Raw genomic sequence first — 11,933 nt, 5'->3', positions numbered from 1 at the left:
GGCTGATCTTGGAAGGATTCAGAGGACCACGGTCTGATTGTTTCAAGGACACCGATGTTGCTGGAATAGATGGCAGCTGCAGGTGAGATGACAGAAGCGATCTGTCAATGGTGAGAGAGGTTGTCCCAATGAGGTGGCACTGGACATACAGTTGCCTCGACACCTGGGAGACTCGCGTGGAGGTGAGTTGACTGCGAGTTTCCTACCCACTGTCAATCTTTGCTATTTTGACAGCGGGATCCGCCTCCAAACCCGCCCTCTGAGCACCGGCAAATTCGCGGCCCTGATGTTTGGGATTTTATATATTTTTTAAGTATTTAGATTTCCTCCATCCCCGCTACCTTTCTAAGACTCAGTCGCTATATGGTGCCCATAATCATTGAATTTATTCAAAATTCTACAGTGAGAGCTAATCTGATCAACAGTAAGAAATATATTAATAATATGAATTTTACATCTTCGCAGTGAGGGATTTATCTGCTACAGTTTCCAGTAGTTTGATTTTTTTTTAATTGCTTCGCAAACTGTGCCATTTCGACATGTTTTGGTACTACAGGAGCCTGACAATGAATAACAAAATACTCCAGAGCAACCAAAACTTTGTTTAAACCTTGTTTTTATTCACTGGTCATGTTTCAGTATGTTGGTAAACTCAAATAAAGATAAGGGAATACAAAGGTACACAAGGATTGGGATTTCTTAATTCCTGTCATTAGATGGCCGTCCATAACACCTTTTTTTATTTTAGTAATTGTTCCGGTTACAGGGCGTGGGGACAAAAACCATGCATTGCACATCCATTCCTGCCATTTGTTTTCTTCCCCCCCCCCCCCCCCCCCATGATTGTGTATCATATTGCGAAGTTGCTCTGTAAGAAAGGTTGTTGCAGTTACGTGTGAGCTGTAATCAGGCCCTATCTAATTGTGCCAGCATACTTACTTAAAGTATAAAGCCAGTATTTGTATAATCAGCATCAGTAGCTTGACAAACATGGTGTGGAAATGTGTTCATCGTGTCTGAGAGTAGAAATACTGGCTTTGCACCCGATATACACAGGCTTCAGGATAATTGTCCTGGGTGATATAATTTTCATTTAGATTTGTCTGGCTTAGTCTCTGTCGTTTCATGTTTGAGAGAAACTGATGTTACCGGATGAGAACAGAATTTATTAATAACTATTCCTTTTTATGAAATAACGATGTCCCAAAAAACTTTCAGATCTGGAATGGATTGTCAGTAATTAGGCATTTACGTACACACAATGAGGTTCTGCTGGGTTTACAGGCGTCCTTTTTCTTTAGCAAGCAGGAACATTGTGTGAACTGTGAACATTTCCAATACAGTTTTTACTTTTGTCAAACACCAGTTTTTTTTCATATTTAAGTTTTGAGCAGCAGTCATGACGGGCGATGGCATTGCATTATTATGCATTTCTCTGTAGACCAACGTGCTAAACCGTCTTCGAAGGCAACTGACCAGACAGCAGTATCCCTTCAATTCGACATTACAAAGCGAGAATTTGCAACTTATGCAGAGTCAAAAATAGCGTCGCTTGGTTCAGCTGCTACTTTGGTTCACAAGGTAATGCATTGCAGCAATGGATGTGAAATGAATGGGTTTGTACGTTTCTAGTAAGTAGCTAGAATGTTATTCTCGCTGCTTCTTCCTGATTGCCACTGCAGTGTTGGAAGCAGCATCTCCTCCAGCGCCAGCCTTCAGAAAGGTACAACACACCTCGAATCTTTCAGTGAAACTTAGCAATGTGTTAAGTTAGTGTTGAAAAGCCAGCGTCATTTTACAGGTTCTATACTTTTTTTTATACATAAATACAAACACTTAACATTCAAGGAAAGAAGCATGTACTCCGTCAATAAACATCTTTAAACTCACACTCTTTTCTAAATACAAGTATTTACAAATTTTGTTGTAATTTTTTTAAAATAAAGTTGCCTTGTAACAAACAACCAGTTTGCATGAAGTACTGTACAGTAAACGCAAGTGCTGGATCGGCTCTGGTTGGTTGCACTTCACCACCACCCCCCACCCCCCCACCCCACAACTGGAATAATTTAGGTATCATCTTTTTAAACAAACTAATCAAATGGCTTCGACATAAATGAATAGATAGTGAGCTCGTTACCGCCTAGCTGTAAGTTTTCAGGTCTGAAGGCCAAGTAATGATAAATTTTAACAGTCTGCAAAAGGTTGAAACTAAGGCATATTTGAGTTTAACCTACCCCTCAAGTATCTGCTGTGTGCGGCTTCATGCTCTTCAACACTGACGAGCATATATTTTGCAAAGTTTCTTGTGCGTTGAGGGTCTGTCTGAATAATTTATGCCCCGTACCCTGTTACTTGGAATACCTTTTTACAATTTACATTATCAGTTGGATTTTTGTCGTCATTTTCGTGGCAGAACCTGGTTAGTTAACTAACGCGGTGCGTGAGGATTTGTGTCAGGCAAACTGTACCGGTGTTTATGTGAGGTCGGAAGAGCATCCAGGCTTTTGGTTTCCATTTCTCACAAAGGTTCTTGTTCTCTCTATGCATTACCTGGGACAGATGGGTCTTTCTACAAAGGGGGGGGGGAACCCCGCAAAATAAAGACAGATGAGGGAGGCAACCGAGCTCACCCCCTCCCCCCAACCGTCAAAGCATCTAGCTGCCTCTTGAATGATTGTAGAGCTTTTGCATCCACACCATTCCACGTACTAACCATTGTGTGTGAAGAAGTGCCTCCTGATATCAGTCCTGAATGTATTTTTAAAACATTTTGTGTCTATGTCCCCTGTTCCCCTTCTCCTACCATGAAGCTTAGACCTGCAAGTGTGATAGATCTACAGACCTAAATACCTAAAAAAAAACCTGGAGAAAGTGATGGAGGACCAGCAATCTCACTCTGCGGGGGTCTTTTCACGTCTGGCCATACAAGTAGGCAGCATTGGTATTATAATGAAGGTGATAGTGGGAGTAGGATTGTGAGGAGGGGATGGGGGGGGGCGGCGGGGTGATATTTCAAAATGGGGAAACATGAAGCTACCAAAATGGTCACAATTAAAATGTCTGCTTTTTATGTTCTCCAGCATCCATTGCACCCACTTACGTGTAAACAAAGCAGAACAACAATATCTGCAATTTTCACTGAATCACTTTTTAAATTTAAAAGTATTGTATTTTAATAATCATTGGTAGGGTTGCTGAACAAACATAAATAAACTGGCATCGACAGAGAAGTTAAAGGCCCTCACTGTTTCTATGGAACAATTTTCAAACTAATCTAATTGGACTGGGAAATATCGTCCAATGATGCACCCAATCATGCTGGATTTGTGCAGGAACAGTTATGGCGCCTTTCACACAATGGAGGAGAATCAATGAACAGGTGGGAGCAGCAGAGTTAGAAGAAGTGGGTTTTTGAGGGGGTTTTAAAGTGAGAGAGGTAGCCGGGCGTAAACCACATTTAGTAAGAAATGTTCACACTGCAGGGGTGCGATGACTGAACTCTCGACTAATAACAGTGGAATGAAGAGGAGGTGAGGGATTCACAGTGAACCGGAGTTGAAAGAGCTGAGGGCGCAAGTTTGTAAATACAAATGTAAAAAATGTGTTTATGAAATTCTAAGGAAGTTGCCTTGTAGCAAACAACCCCCTTTGTAAAATACTGGTTAGGCCCCAGCTGGAATAGTGCGGCCAATTCTGGGCACCACACTTTAGGAAGGATGTCAAGGCCTTGGAGAGGGTGCACAGGAGATTTACTAGAATGGAACCAAGGATGAAAGACCTCAGTTACGTGGAGAGACTAGAGAAGCTGGGGTTATTCTCCATAGAGCAGAGAAGGTTAAGGGGAGATTTGATAGAGGTGTTCAGTATCATGAAGGGTTTTGGTAAAGTAAATAAGGAGAAACCGTTTCTAGTGACCGAAGGGTCGGCAACCAGAAGACACGGATTTAAGGTAATTGGCAAAAGAACCAGAGGCGACATGAGGAAAACATTTTTCACACAGTTATGATCTGGAATGCACTGCCTGAAAGGGTGGTGGAAGCAGATTCAATAATAACTTCCAGCAGGGAATTGGATAAATACTTGGAAAGGAAAAATCTGCTGGGCTAAGGGGAAAGAGGAGGGGTGTGGGTCTAATTGGATGGTTCTTTTCAAACAACAGGCACGATGGGCTGAATGACCTCCTTTTGTGCTGTATCATTCTATGGTTCAAATGAGTGGTGGAAATGACTCCAGAAACAGGGTAGATCAAGTCCAGGGAGGGATTTGAAGATCAGGACACGGTTGTTTGAGCCAATGTACTGGAAATTAGTAAAGGTGGGTGAGGACAGGAGTGATGGGTGTACAGGACAAGATTCCCTGGATAACCTGAAGTTTATAAGGGGTGAAGATGGAGAGGTCAGTGAGCGGACTGGAGAAATTCAGTTTTGATGTGACAAACACGTGAGGGTTTTGGTGATGAGATGGTGGCAAAGGCAGGTTATATTCTGTGGGGTAGAACTAAATGGCCTTGACGATGGATCGTATGTGGATCATCAAATCCCAATCTGTAAATGTGTTCCATTAAGGAATTATAATGTAGTTTAGATGGATAGTACCAAACAAAGTGCTGTACCAGGTCCAAACCAAAGCTCATTTTTTTTTAAAGTAAAAATAAGAAAAGACTAGATTGATAGCAAAGATGACCATTGAAAATATTACTTGAAAACATCTACATCACAGCAAGCGATCAATGAGTACTTCAATCTTCACCTCTTATCCTTCATGTGTACTGAGTCTCTGACTAACATCCAAGACGCCCAAGCACCAGTGTCAGAGTTCCTGTTGCCCAACCTCAGGCCTCCTAATCCCAAAGGAAATTTAAGCACATGAACAATAAATATGGGATACAGAGACCACCTACAGTAAAAAGCATGACATTGGAATGTCGATGACTCCATTAACTGAGCCATTCTCCTCAGGCCTGCTAGAGTGGCAAAAACAGATACTTCTGCACCTACACAGAAAGAATATGACACAGTCGCTCTGCACACCAAATGGCCTTAGACTGGAAGCCTTTCAGTTAGCGAGCGATGCCTCAGCTAGTTACTTCTTTTCACCGCTCAGTCTGAAGAACAACAAACTCCCAATGACGTAACTTCAGGGTACAGAGTCTGAGTATATCACTTCTTTCTACAGAGTCTGGGACGGGGAAGAAAGGTCCAGCCTCTTTGGCGCTGTACTGATAGATTGATCCAGAATGGACTGGCTCATGACACCTTGCACCCAAACAGGGTTTAATCTTTGAATTAAGACTGCTCACAGATCGAGTTATATGGAATTAGATTGAATAAGGATAATCTTTCCTCAATATTAATAAAGAGTAATTACAGCGTGCTGCAGGTTGATAATGGTCCTCTTCGTGTGTCAAATTAAAGAAATTAGTGAGATTAGCTTGTGTTGTTCTTAATGTACTTTCTTTGCAGAAATGTACAATTGCACCAAACCATTCCATGGCCCTAATATGTGCTTGTAATTCTCAAGTAGGGGGCCTATTAAGGCTATAGTTTATAAATCAGCATTGTTGGTTCATGACTGTACCAAAAGAATTTACAATAAGCAGCCATTTTGATACCATTAGATACGAGCTTGCGTCCACCAGATGTGAACAGCTGTTTGAAGTGACCATTCACTCGGCTTTTTGCAGCAGGATCAGATACTGTCACAATGTCCCTACAAACATGACACCAATAGGCAGCCCTGCCTTGTGTGGTAGGAGACCAGAGTTGTTGATTCTAGTTCTTGTTTGCCATCAAAAGCTGTACCAATGCAATCTCTGCTGGAAGCATGTCGGCCCTGACTCCATTATTGCCATTTTCCCTTAGCAACCATTAGTAACTGTCCATAGCTTGCAAACAAGAGTCCAAGAGTTTTTCATCCTGTGAAGTCTTTGTCTTCAATGAATAATTCAGTCATTTCGTATAAAATTAGGTACCCCAATCTCACAGGAACTGAAGTCTTTCCTGTTGCACTGTAATGCACAATACTGGCATGTTCCTTTGAGGAGGGAAAGTCTGTTAAGTAATCATCCATCTTCTCCATATTGGGAGAGGATTTGAACCTAGACTTCATTGCATCTTAGATTTGTACAAAAATAGAAACTTATTTGGGATGTTTTACACTGGTGAATGGAGTAATCAAAACTTAATTCCTGCCTGTTTCATAGGCTTTGGGCCTCTCATGAATCCCATTCAGTTCAATGAAGCAAACAGCCTTACACCATAGCTATGTGGCATCTGCATCTTGCTTGCTTTTCAGAGCATTTTAGCTGCTTAGCCCATTGTCCTTTCTGCAATCCCATGCTTACAGTGATTTGTATTTATATCTTGTACGAGTTCATCGGCGTTGAGAGAGACAGCTGTCCATTTGGAACCACTTCATTCCCATCATCCTCCAGCAGGCCCGAAACATCTGCATTGGGGATGCTGTCATGGTAACTACTGAAGCTTATATTGTCCTCTTTGAGCTCTATTGTCCAGAACGGAGCATTTAGCTTGCGGTTTCGGTACTCCCGGTAAACATAGACACCTGCCACAAAACCCATGAGAAGGACCACCACAGCAATAATAACGACCAGTACCACGATGTTGAACCGAGTCCATGATATTTCGGGTGTCACCGGTTCAGGCGTGCTCACTGTGCTCTGAGAAGTGCTCAATAAAGTTGACAGGAATGTCTGGGTTTTTGTACATAATGTACTGTTTGTGACTGAAGTTGATGGTGACATTGTTGTGCTGGTACTTGAAGTTGTGGATGTTGGAGTGGAGGCTGTGGTCGGCACTGTAGTTATTTCTGTGGCGGCGGGGAGGGAAGAGAAAAGTATGAGTTAATAAATAAGGCAGAAAGATACACTGACTCGGAGGTAGGCTACAAATATTATTGTGTCATGGGAGTGCCCCAAGTACTGGAGCAAGTTCCAATCAGGAATGTAAACCTTTTTTGTACAACTCTCTAAGCCACTAAGTGATCTTAGACTCTGGCTTTGAGTACAACTATTTTGACACTTCAGTAGCCAGATACTTTTTTAAAATTCGTTTATGGGATGAGGGCATCGCTGGCAAGGCCAGCATTTATTGCCCATCCCTAATTGCCCTCGAGAAGGTGGTGGTGAGACGCCTTCTTGAACCGCTGTCTAGTTTGGAAGACTAGAATGCAGCCATTTTGGCTTCTTCGGCTGGTGTGTGATGCAGTTGCAGAGAAAAATCTCCCATCAGTAACAATACACCAATGATAAGAAGGTATTTGCAACAGGATCTCCCTACAGAAAGGCAGTGCCACCAACAGTAAATGACAGCCCCAGTAACCAGGCCATTCAGAATAGGCATTTCCCCCCCCCCCCCCACTAGTAAATAATTACTTTGTTCTCCCCCATCCCTTCCTAAAAAAAAAACACACCATAAGGAATTATGAAAATTCATGCACTACATAATTGTGTGTAATACATATTTAAAAATATAATTAACTCTCACGAGCTCCCTGCCCCGCCCCGCCCCTCACAGACAGCTGAACAAGGATTCCCTTCAATATTTTTTTTTCACTTGTACATCATCTCTGGAGCTGGATGCCAGCCTTAAATAGGAAGGCTTGTGATCTTTAAGAGAAATAAAAGGAAATCTCTCCACCCTCCCTCTCATTGAAGCCACTTGAAACAAACCACGGCAGCAGCATCCAGGGGTGGAACAGCAGTTCCTGCTAATACAGCAGTCTCCTGCTGCTTGTTAACCTGAAACTATCACACTGCAACAAAAATACCCAGGCATTTGTATCAATATTCACCCCTGTTCTGGTCTACAGTGTTAAAGCTGCGTTTAGCAGATTATCTAATGGATTAGCAGTGACCAGTCATTCATTTTGAATAATGAGCGTGCACTTCAAAACAGGATAATTAATAATGCAATAAATCATCTCTAATATTCTAAAGATGTTGGCAGATGCCTGTCAGTGAGTTCTATATTATCGTGAATTATATGCACATAAAATACAAAGTACCTAAAACCAATACAGTGCTAACATACTTCATAACCCATGCTGTAAAAAGGTGAGATCAGCAATTTATTTTGTTAAGTGCCAGTTCTTAAAATGCTGAAAGTCCAGCAGGTGGCGCCATTTGAGCAACTTTCAGCAGAAGTCAAGCCAGACTTCGTTCTAAAATATTCCACTGTCGCAAAGGTTAGATAATATAAAATAAATTCAAAGTCTGTATCTTTAAGGCAATGAAGATCGTATGATTATTATGGTGATCATTTACCAATTCAAACGTTTATTTCAAAAAAATGGAACCATAGCCGACGCTTGTCATTTTTTAAACCGCTCGCACATGCACAAGAGCTGGTGATAGGTCTGGTATTGATTTTGGGATGATTGTAGTAAATCTGTGATGAACCATATAACTCATGCCTGCTTACTTGAGTTATATGGTTTATCACAGCATGAAATCAAAATCAGCATCTCATGTGAAACCATCTAGTATCCTTTCGGTACTGCAGACTGTGGACCAGTTAAGCAGCGCGTCGATTTCAAAATTCCCATCCTTGTTTTCAAATCCCTCCATGGCCTCGCCCCTTCCTATCACTAATCTCCTTCAACCCCACAACACCCCCGAGATATCTGCGCTCCTCTAATTCTGCCCTCTTGAGCCTCCCTGATTATAATCGCTCAACCATTGGTGGCCGTGCCTTCTGTTGCCTAGGCCCTAAGCTCTGGAATTCCCTGCCTAAACCTCTCCGCCTCGCTACCTCTCTTTCTTCCTTTAAGACGCTCCTTAAAACCTACCTCTTTGACCAAGCTTTTGGTCACCTGCCCTAATTTATCTTTATGTGGATCGGTGTCAAATTTTTTTTGTCTTAAAATACTCCTGTGCAGCGCCTTGGGAAGTTTTACTATGTTAAAGGCACTATATAAATACAAGTTGTTGTTGTTGTTGGTCTGAAGCACTGTTGCCTCACAGCGCCAGAGACCCGGGTTCGAATCTGGCCTCGGGCGACTGTCTGTGTGGAGTTTGCACATTCTCCCCGTGTTTGCGTGGGTTTTCTCCGGGTGCTCCGGTTTCCTCCCACAGTCCAAAGATGTGCGGGTTAGGTTGATTGGCTATGATAAATTGACCCTTAGTGTTAGGGGGATTAAATACATGGGGTTACAGGGATAGGGTGGGATATGTGTTGGTGTAGGGGTTACGGGGATTGGGTGGGATATGTGTTGGTGCAGGCTCGATGGGCCGAAATGGCCTCTATCTGCACTGTGGGGTTTCTGTGATCTGTGATCTGTGAATCAAATGTAATGGCTGCTGAAAGGTAATTGGCTGAAAAAAAACTGCAATAAGTTACACGAGTTTCTGATGTCAATTTTAGGGCCATTCTGCACACAAGTCAGTAACGAACCCCCAGATATCCCTTTACAACCCACACCCTCCAAACTGTAGGCTTGTTAATAAGAACATAAGAAATAGGAGCAGGAATAGGCCACTTGGCCCCTCAAGCCTGCTCCGCCATTCAATAAGATCATGGCTGATCTTGGGCTCAAAGCCACTTCCCTGCCCGCTCCCCAGAACCCTTCATGTTAATGTTGCACCTGCCTCCTTGCTGCAAAATTACCACGAAAAGTTTAACCACACCTGGAGAAAACCAGTGGCGAGCTGGTGCTGGAGATAGAAGAATGTAGGGGGTATTATAACCTTTGATTTGCAACCTGTTTTTTTTATGTTGTCCTCCTGATTCAGTAAAGAGATTGGAATTTAGTGTGGGGGGAAAAACCAAGTAAGTAGTTGGGGAAAATGCTGGAATCTATTATAAAGGATGCAATAACTGGGCACTTAGAAACTAATAGTAAGATTGGGCAGAGTCAACATGGATTTATGAAAAGGAAATCCTGTTTGACAAACCTATTGGAGTTCTTTGAGGATGTAACTAGTGGAGTAGACAAAGGGGAACCAGTAGATGTGGTGTATCTGGATTTTCAGAAGGCTTTCGATAAGGTCGCACACAAGAGGTTGGTGAACAAAATTAGGGCACATGGAATTGGGAGTAATATACTAGCATGGATTGAGAATTGGTTGACAGACAGAAAACAAAGAGTAGGGATAAACGGGTCTTTTTCAGGATGGCAGGCTGTGACTAGTGGGGTACCGCAAGGATCGGTGCTTCGGCCCCAGCTATTCACAATCTATATCAATGATTTGGATGAAGGGACTAAATGTAACATTTCCAAATTTGCTGATGATACAAAGCTAGGTGGCAGTGTCAGTTGCAAAGAGGATGTGAAGAGGCTTCAAGGGGATCTCGACAGGCTCAGTGAGTGGGCGAGAACATGGCAGATGGAATATAATGTGGATGAATGTGAAGTTATCCACTTTGGTAGAAAAAACAGAAAGGCAGAGTATTTCTTAAATGGTGAAAGATTGGGGAATGCAGATGCTCAAAGGGACCTGGGTGTCCTTGTACATGAGTCACTGAAAGTGAATGTGGAGGTGCAGCAAGCCATTAGGAAGGCAAATGGTATGCTGGCCTTCATTACAAGAGGATTTGAGTACAGGAGTAAAGAAGCCTTACTCCAATTATATAGGGCCTTGGTGAGACCACACCTGGAGTACTGTGTACAGTTTTGGTCTCCTTACCTAAGGAAAGATATACTTACCATAGAGGGAGTGCAACGAAGGTTCACGAGATTGATTCCTGGGATGGCAGGACTGTTGTATGAGAAGAGATTGAGTAAACTAGGCCTATATTCTCTTGAATTCAGAAGAATGAGTGGGGATCTCATTGAAGCATACAAAATTATTCCAGGACTTGACAGGGTGGATGCTGGGAGAATGTTTCCCTTAGCTGGGGAGTCTAGAACCAGGGGCCACAGCCTCAAGATAAAGGGTAGGCCATTCAGGACTGAGATGAGAAGAAATTTCTTCACACAGAGGGTAGTGAATCTTTGGAATTTTCTACCCCAGAGGGCTGTGGAGGCTCAGTCATTGGGTATATTAAAAACAGAAGTCCATAGATTTCTGACTAGTAAGGGCATCAAGGGATATGGCGATAGGGCCGGTGAATGGAGTTGAGGCAGAAGATCAGCCATGATCTCATTGAATGGCAGAGCAGGCTCGAAGGGCCGAATGGCCTACTCCTGCTCCTATTTCTTATGTTCTTATGATGGAGTGAGCTGATTCCTTTCTTGTTCCTGGCTTCCTGTTTTTTTAAGTATTGGTCAAACTGAACTAGATGACAGTACGGTTTCTGATTCGATATGTGAGCCAATATACTGTAGTGACAGATGATGTGCATGAATAAAACAACTGCATTGATTTGGCCTGCTCCCTCCTATCCACAGTAACCCACCCATTTAATCACAGTCCCGAGCAATCTACCGCTATTTATTTATCAGGCCGTTCACTTGGTGCTTCATAAATGAAACTGATGCTTTTTTTTCTCCCACTGAACAGTGTGCTTTAACTCTGACTTAAAAGCGAGCGATTTTTTTTGTGCCAAAAGACCCAGGGGGACATGAGGAAAACATTTGTTTACGCAGCGAGTTGTTGTTGGTGGAATGCGCTGCCTGAAAAGGGCGGTGGAAGCAGATTCAATAGTAACTTTCGAAATGGAATTAGAGAAATACTTGAAGGGGGAAAAATTCTCAGGGCTACGGGGAAAGCGTGTGAAGGAATAGCCCCACGTTGGGCACCATCTGAAGGGATAATTACAGTCCTAGCCCTTTTGGGCTATTCCTTCACAAGAGCAGGGGGGAGCGAGACTAATTGAATCGCTAGTTCAAAGAGCCGGCACAGGCACAATGGGCCGAATGGCCTCCTTCTGTGTTGTATCATTCTATGATTTTTGTAGTTTTGCACTATGGAAGGTTTTGAAGATCATTTTTAGCGCTGGGGGGAGCTAAGGACAGATAATGAGAGGTAG

At 42.7% G+C, this 11,933-nt stretch overlaps 1 protein-coding gene across 1 annotated transcript in view; it reads right to left on the bottom strand.

The window, feature by feature from the left end:
- Window positions 1-599: 599 nt before the first annotated feature.
- Window positions 600-11,933, bottom strand: part of LOC147101799 (multiple epidermal growth factor-like domains protein 9) — a 388,208-nt gene continuing 376,874 nt past the window's right edge. The window contains exon 6 of the mRNA XM_085965761.1: window positions 600-6,831. Within this exon, the coding sequence (XP_085821887.1) occupies window positions 6,359-6,831 (473 nt within the window). The 3' untranslated portion in view covers window positions 600-6,358. The remainder of the gene's footprint in view (window positions 6,832-11,933) is intronic.

Source organism: Somniosus microcephalus, chromosome 23 (assembly GCF_052327205.1).
Source record: "Somniosus microcephalus isolate GS21.2 chromosome 23, FLI_Smic_1.0, whole genome shotgun sequence".
In the NCBI taxonomy this organism is placed as follows: domain Eukaryota; kingdom Metazoa; phylum Chordata; class Chondrichthyes; order Squaliformes; family Somniosidae; genus Somniosus; species Somniosus microcephalus.
Note: the sequence above shows the minus strand (reverse complement) of the source record. Positions and strands in the feature narration are given on the sequence as shown.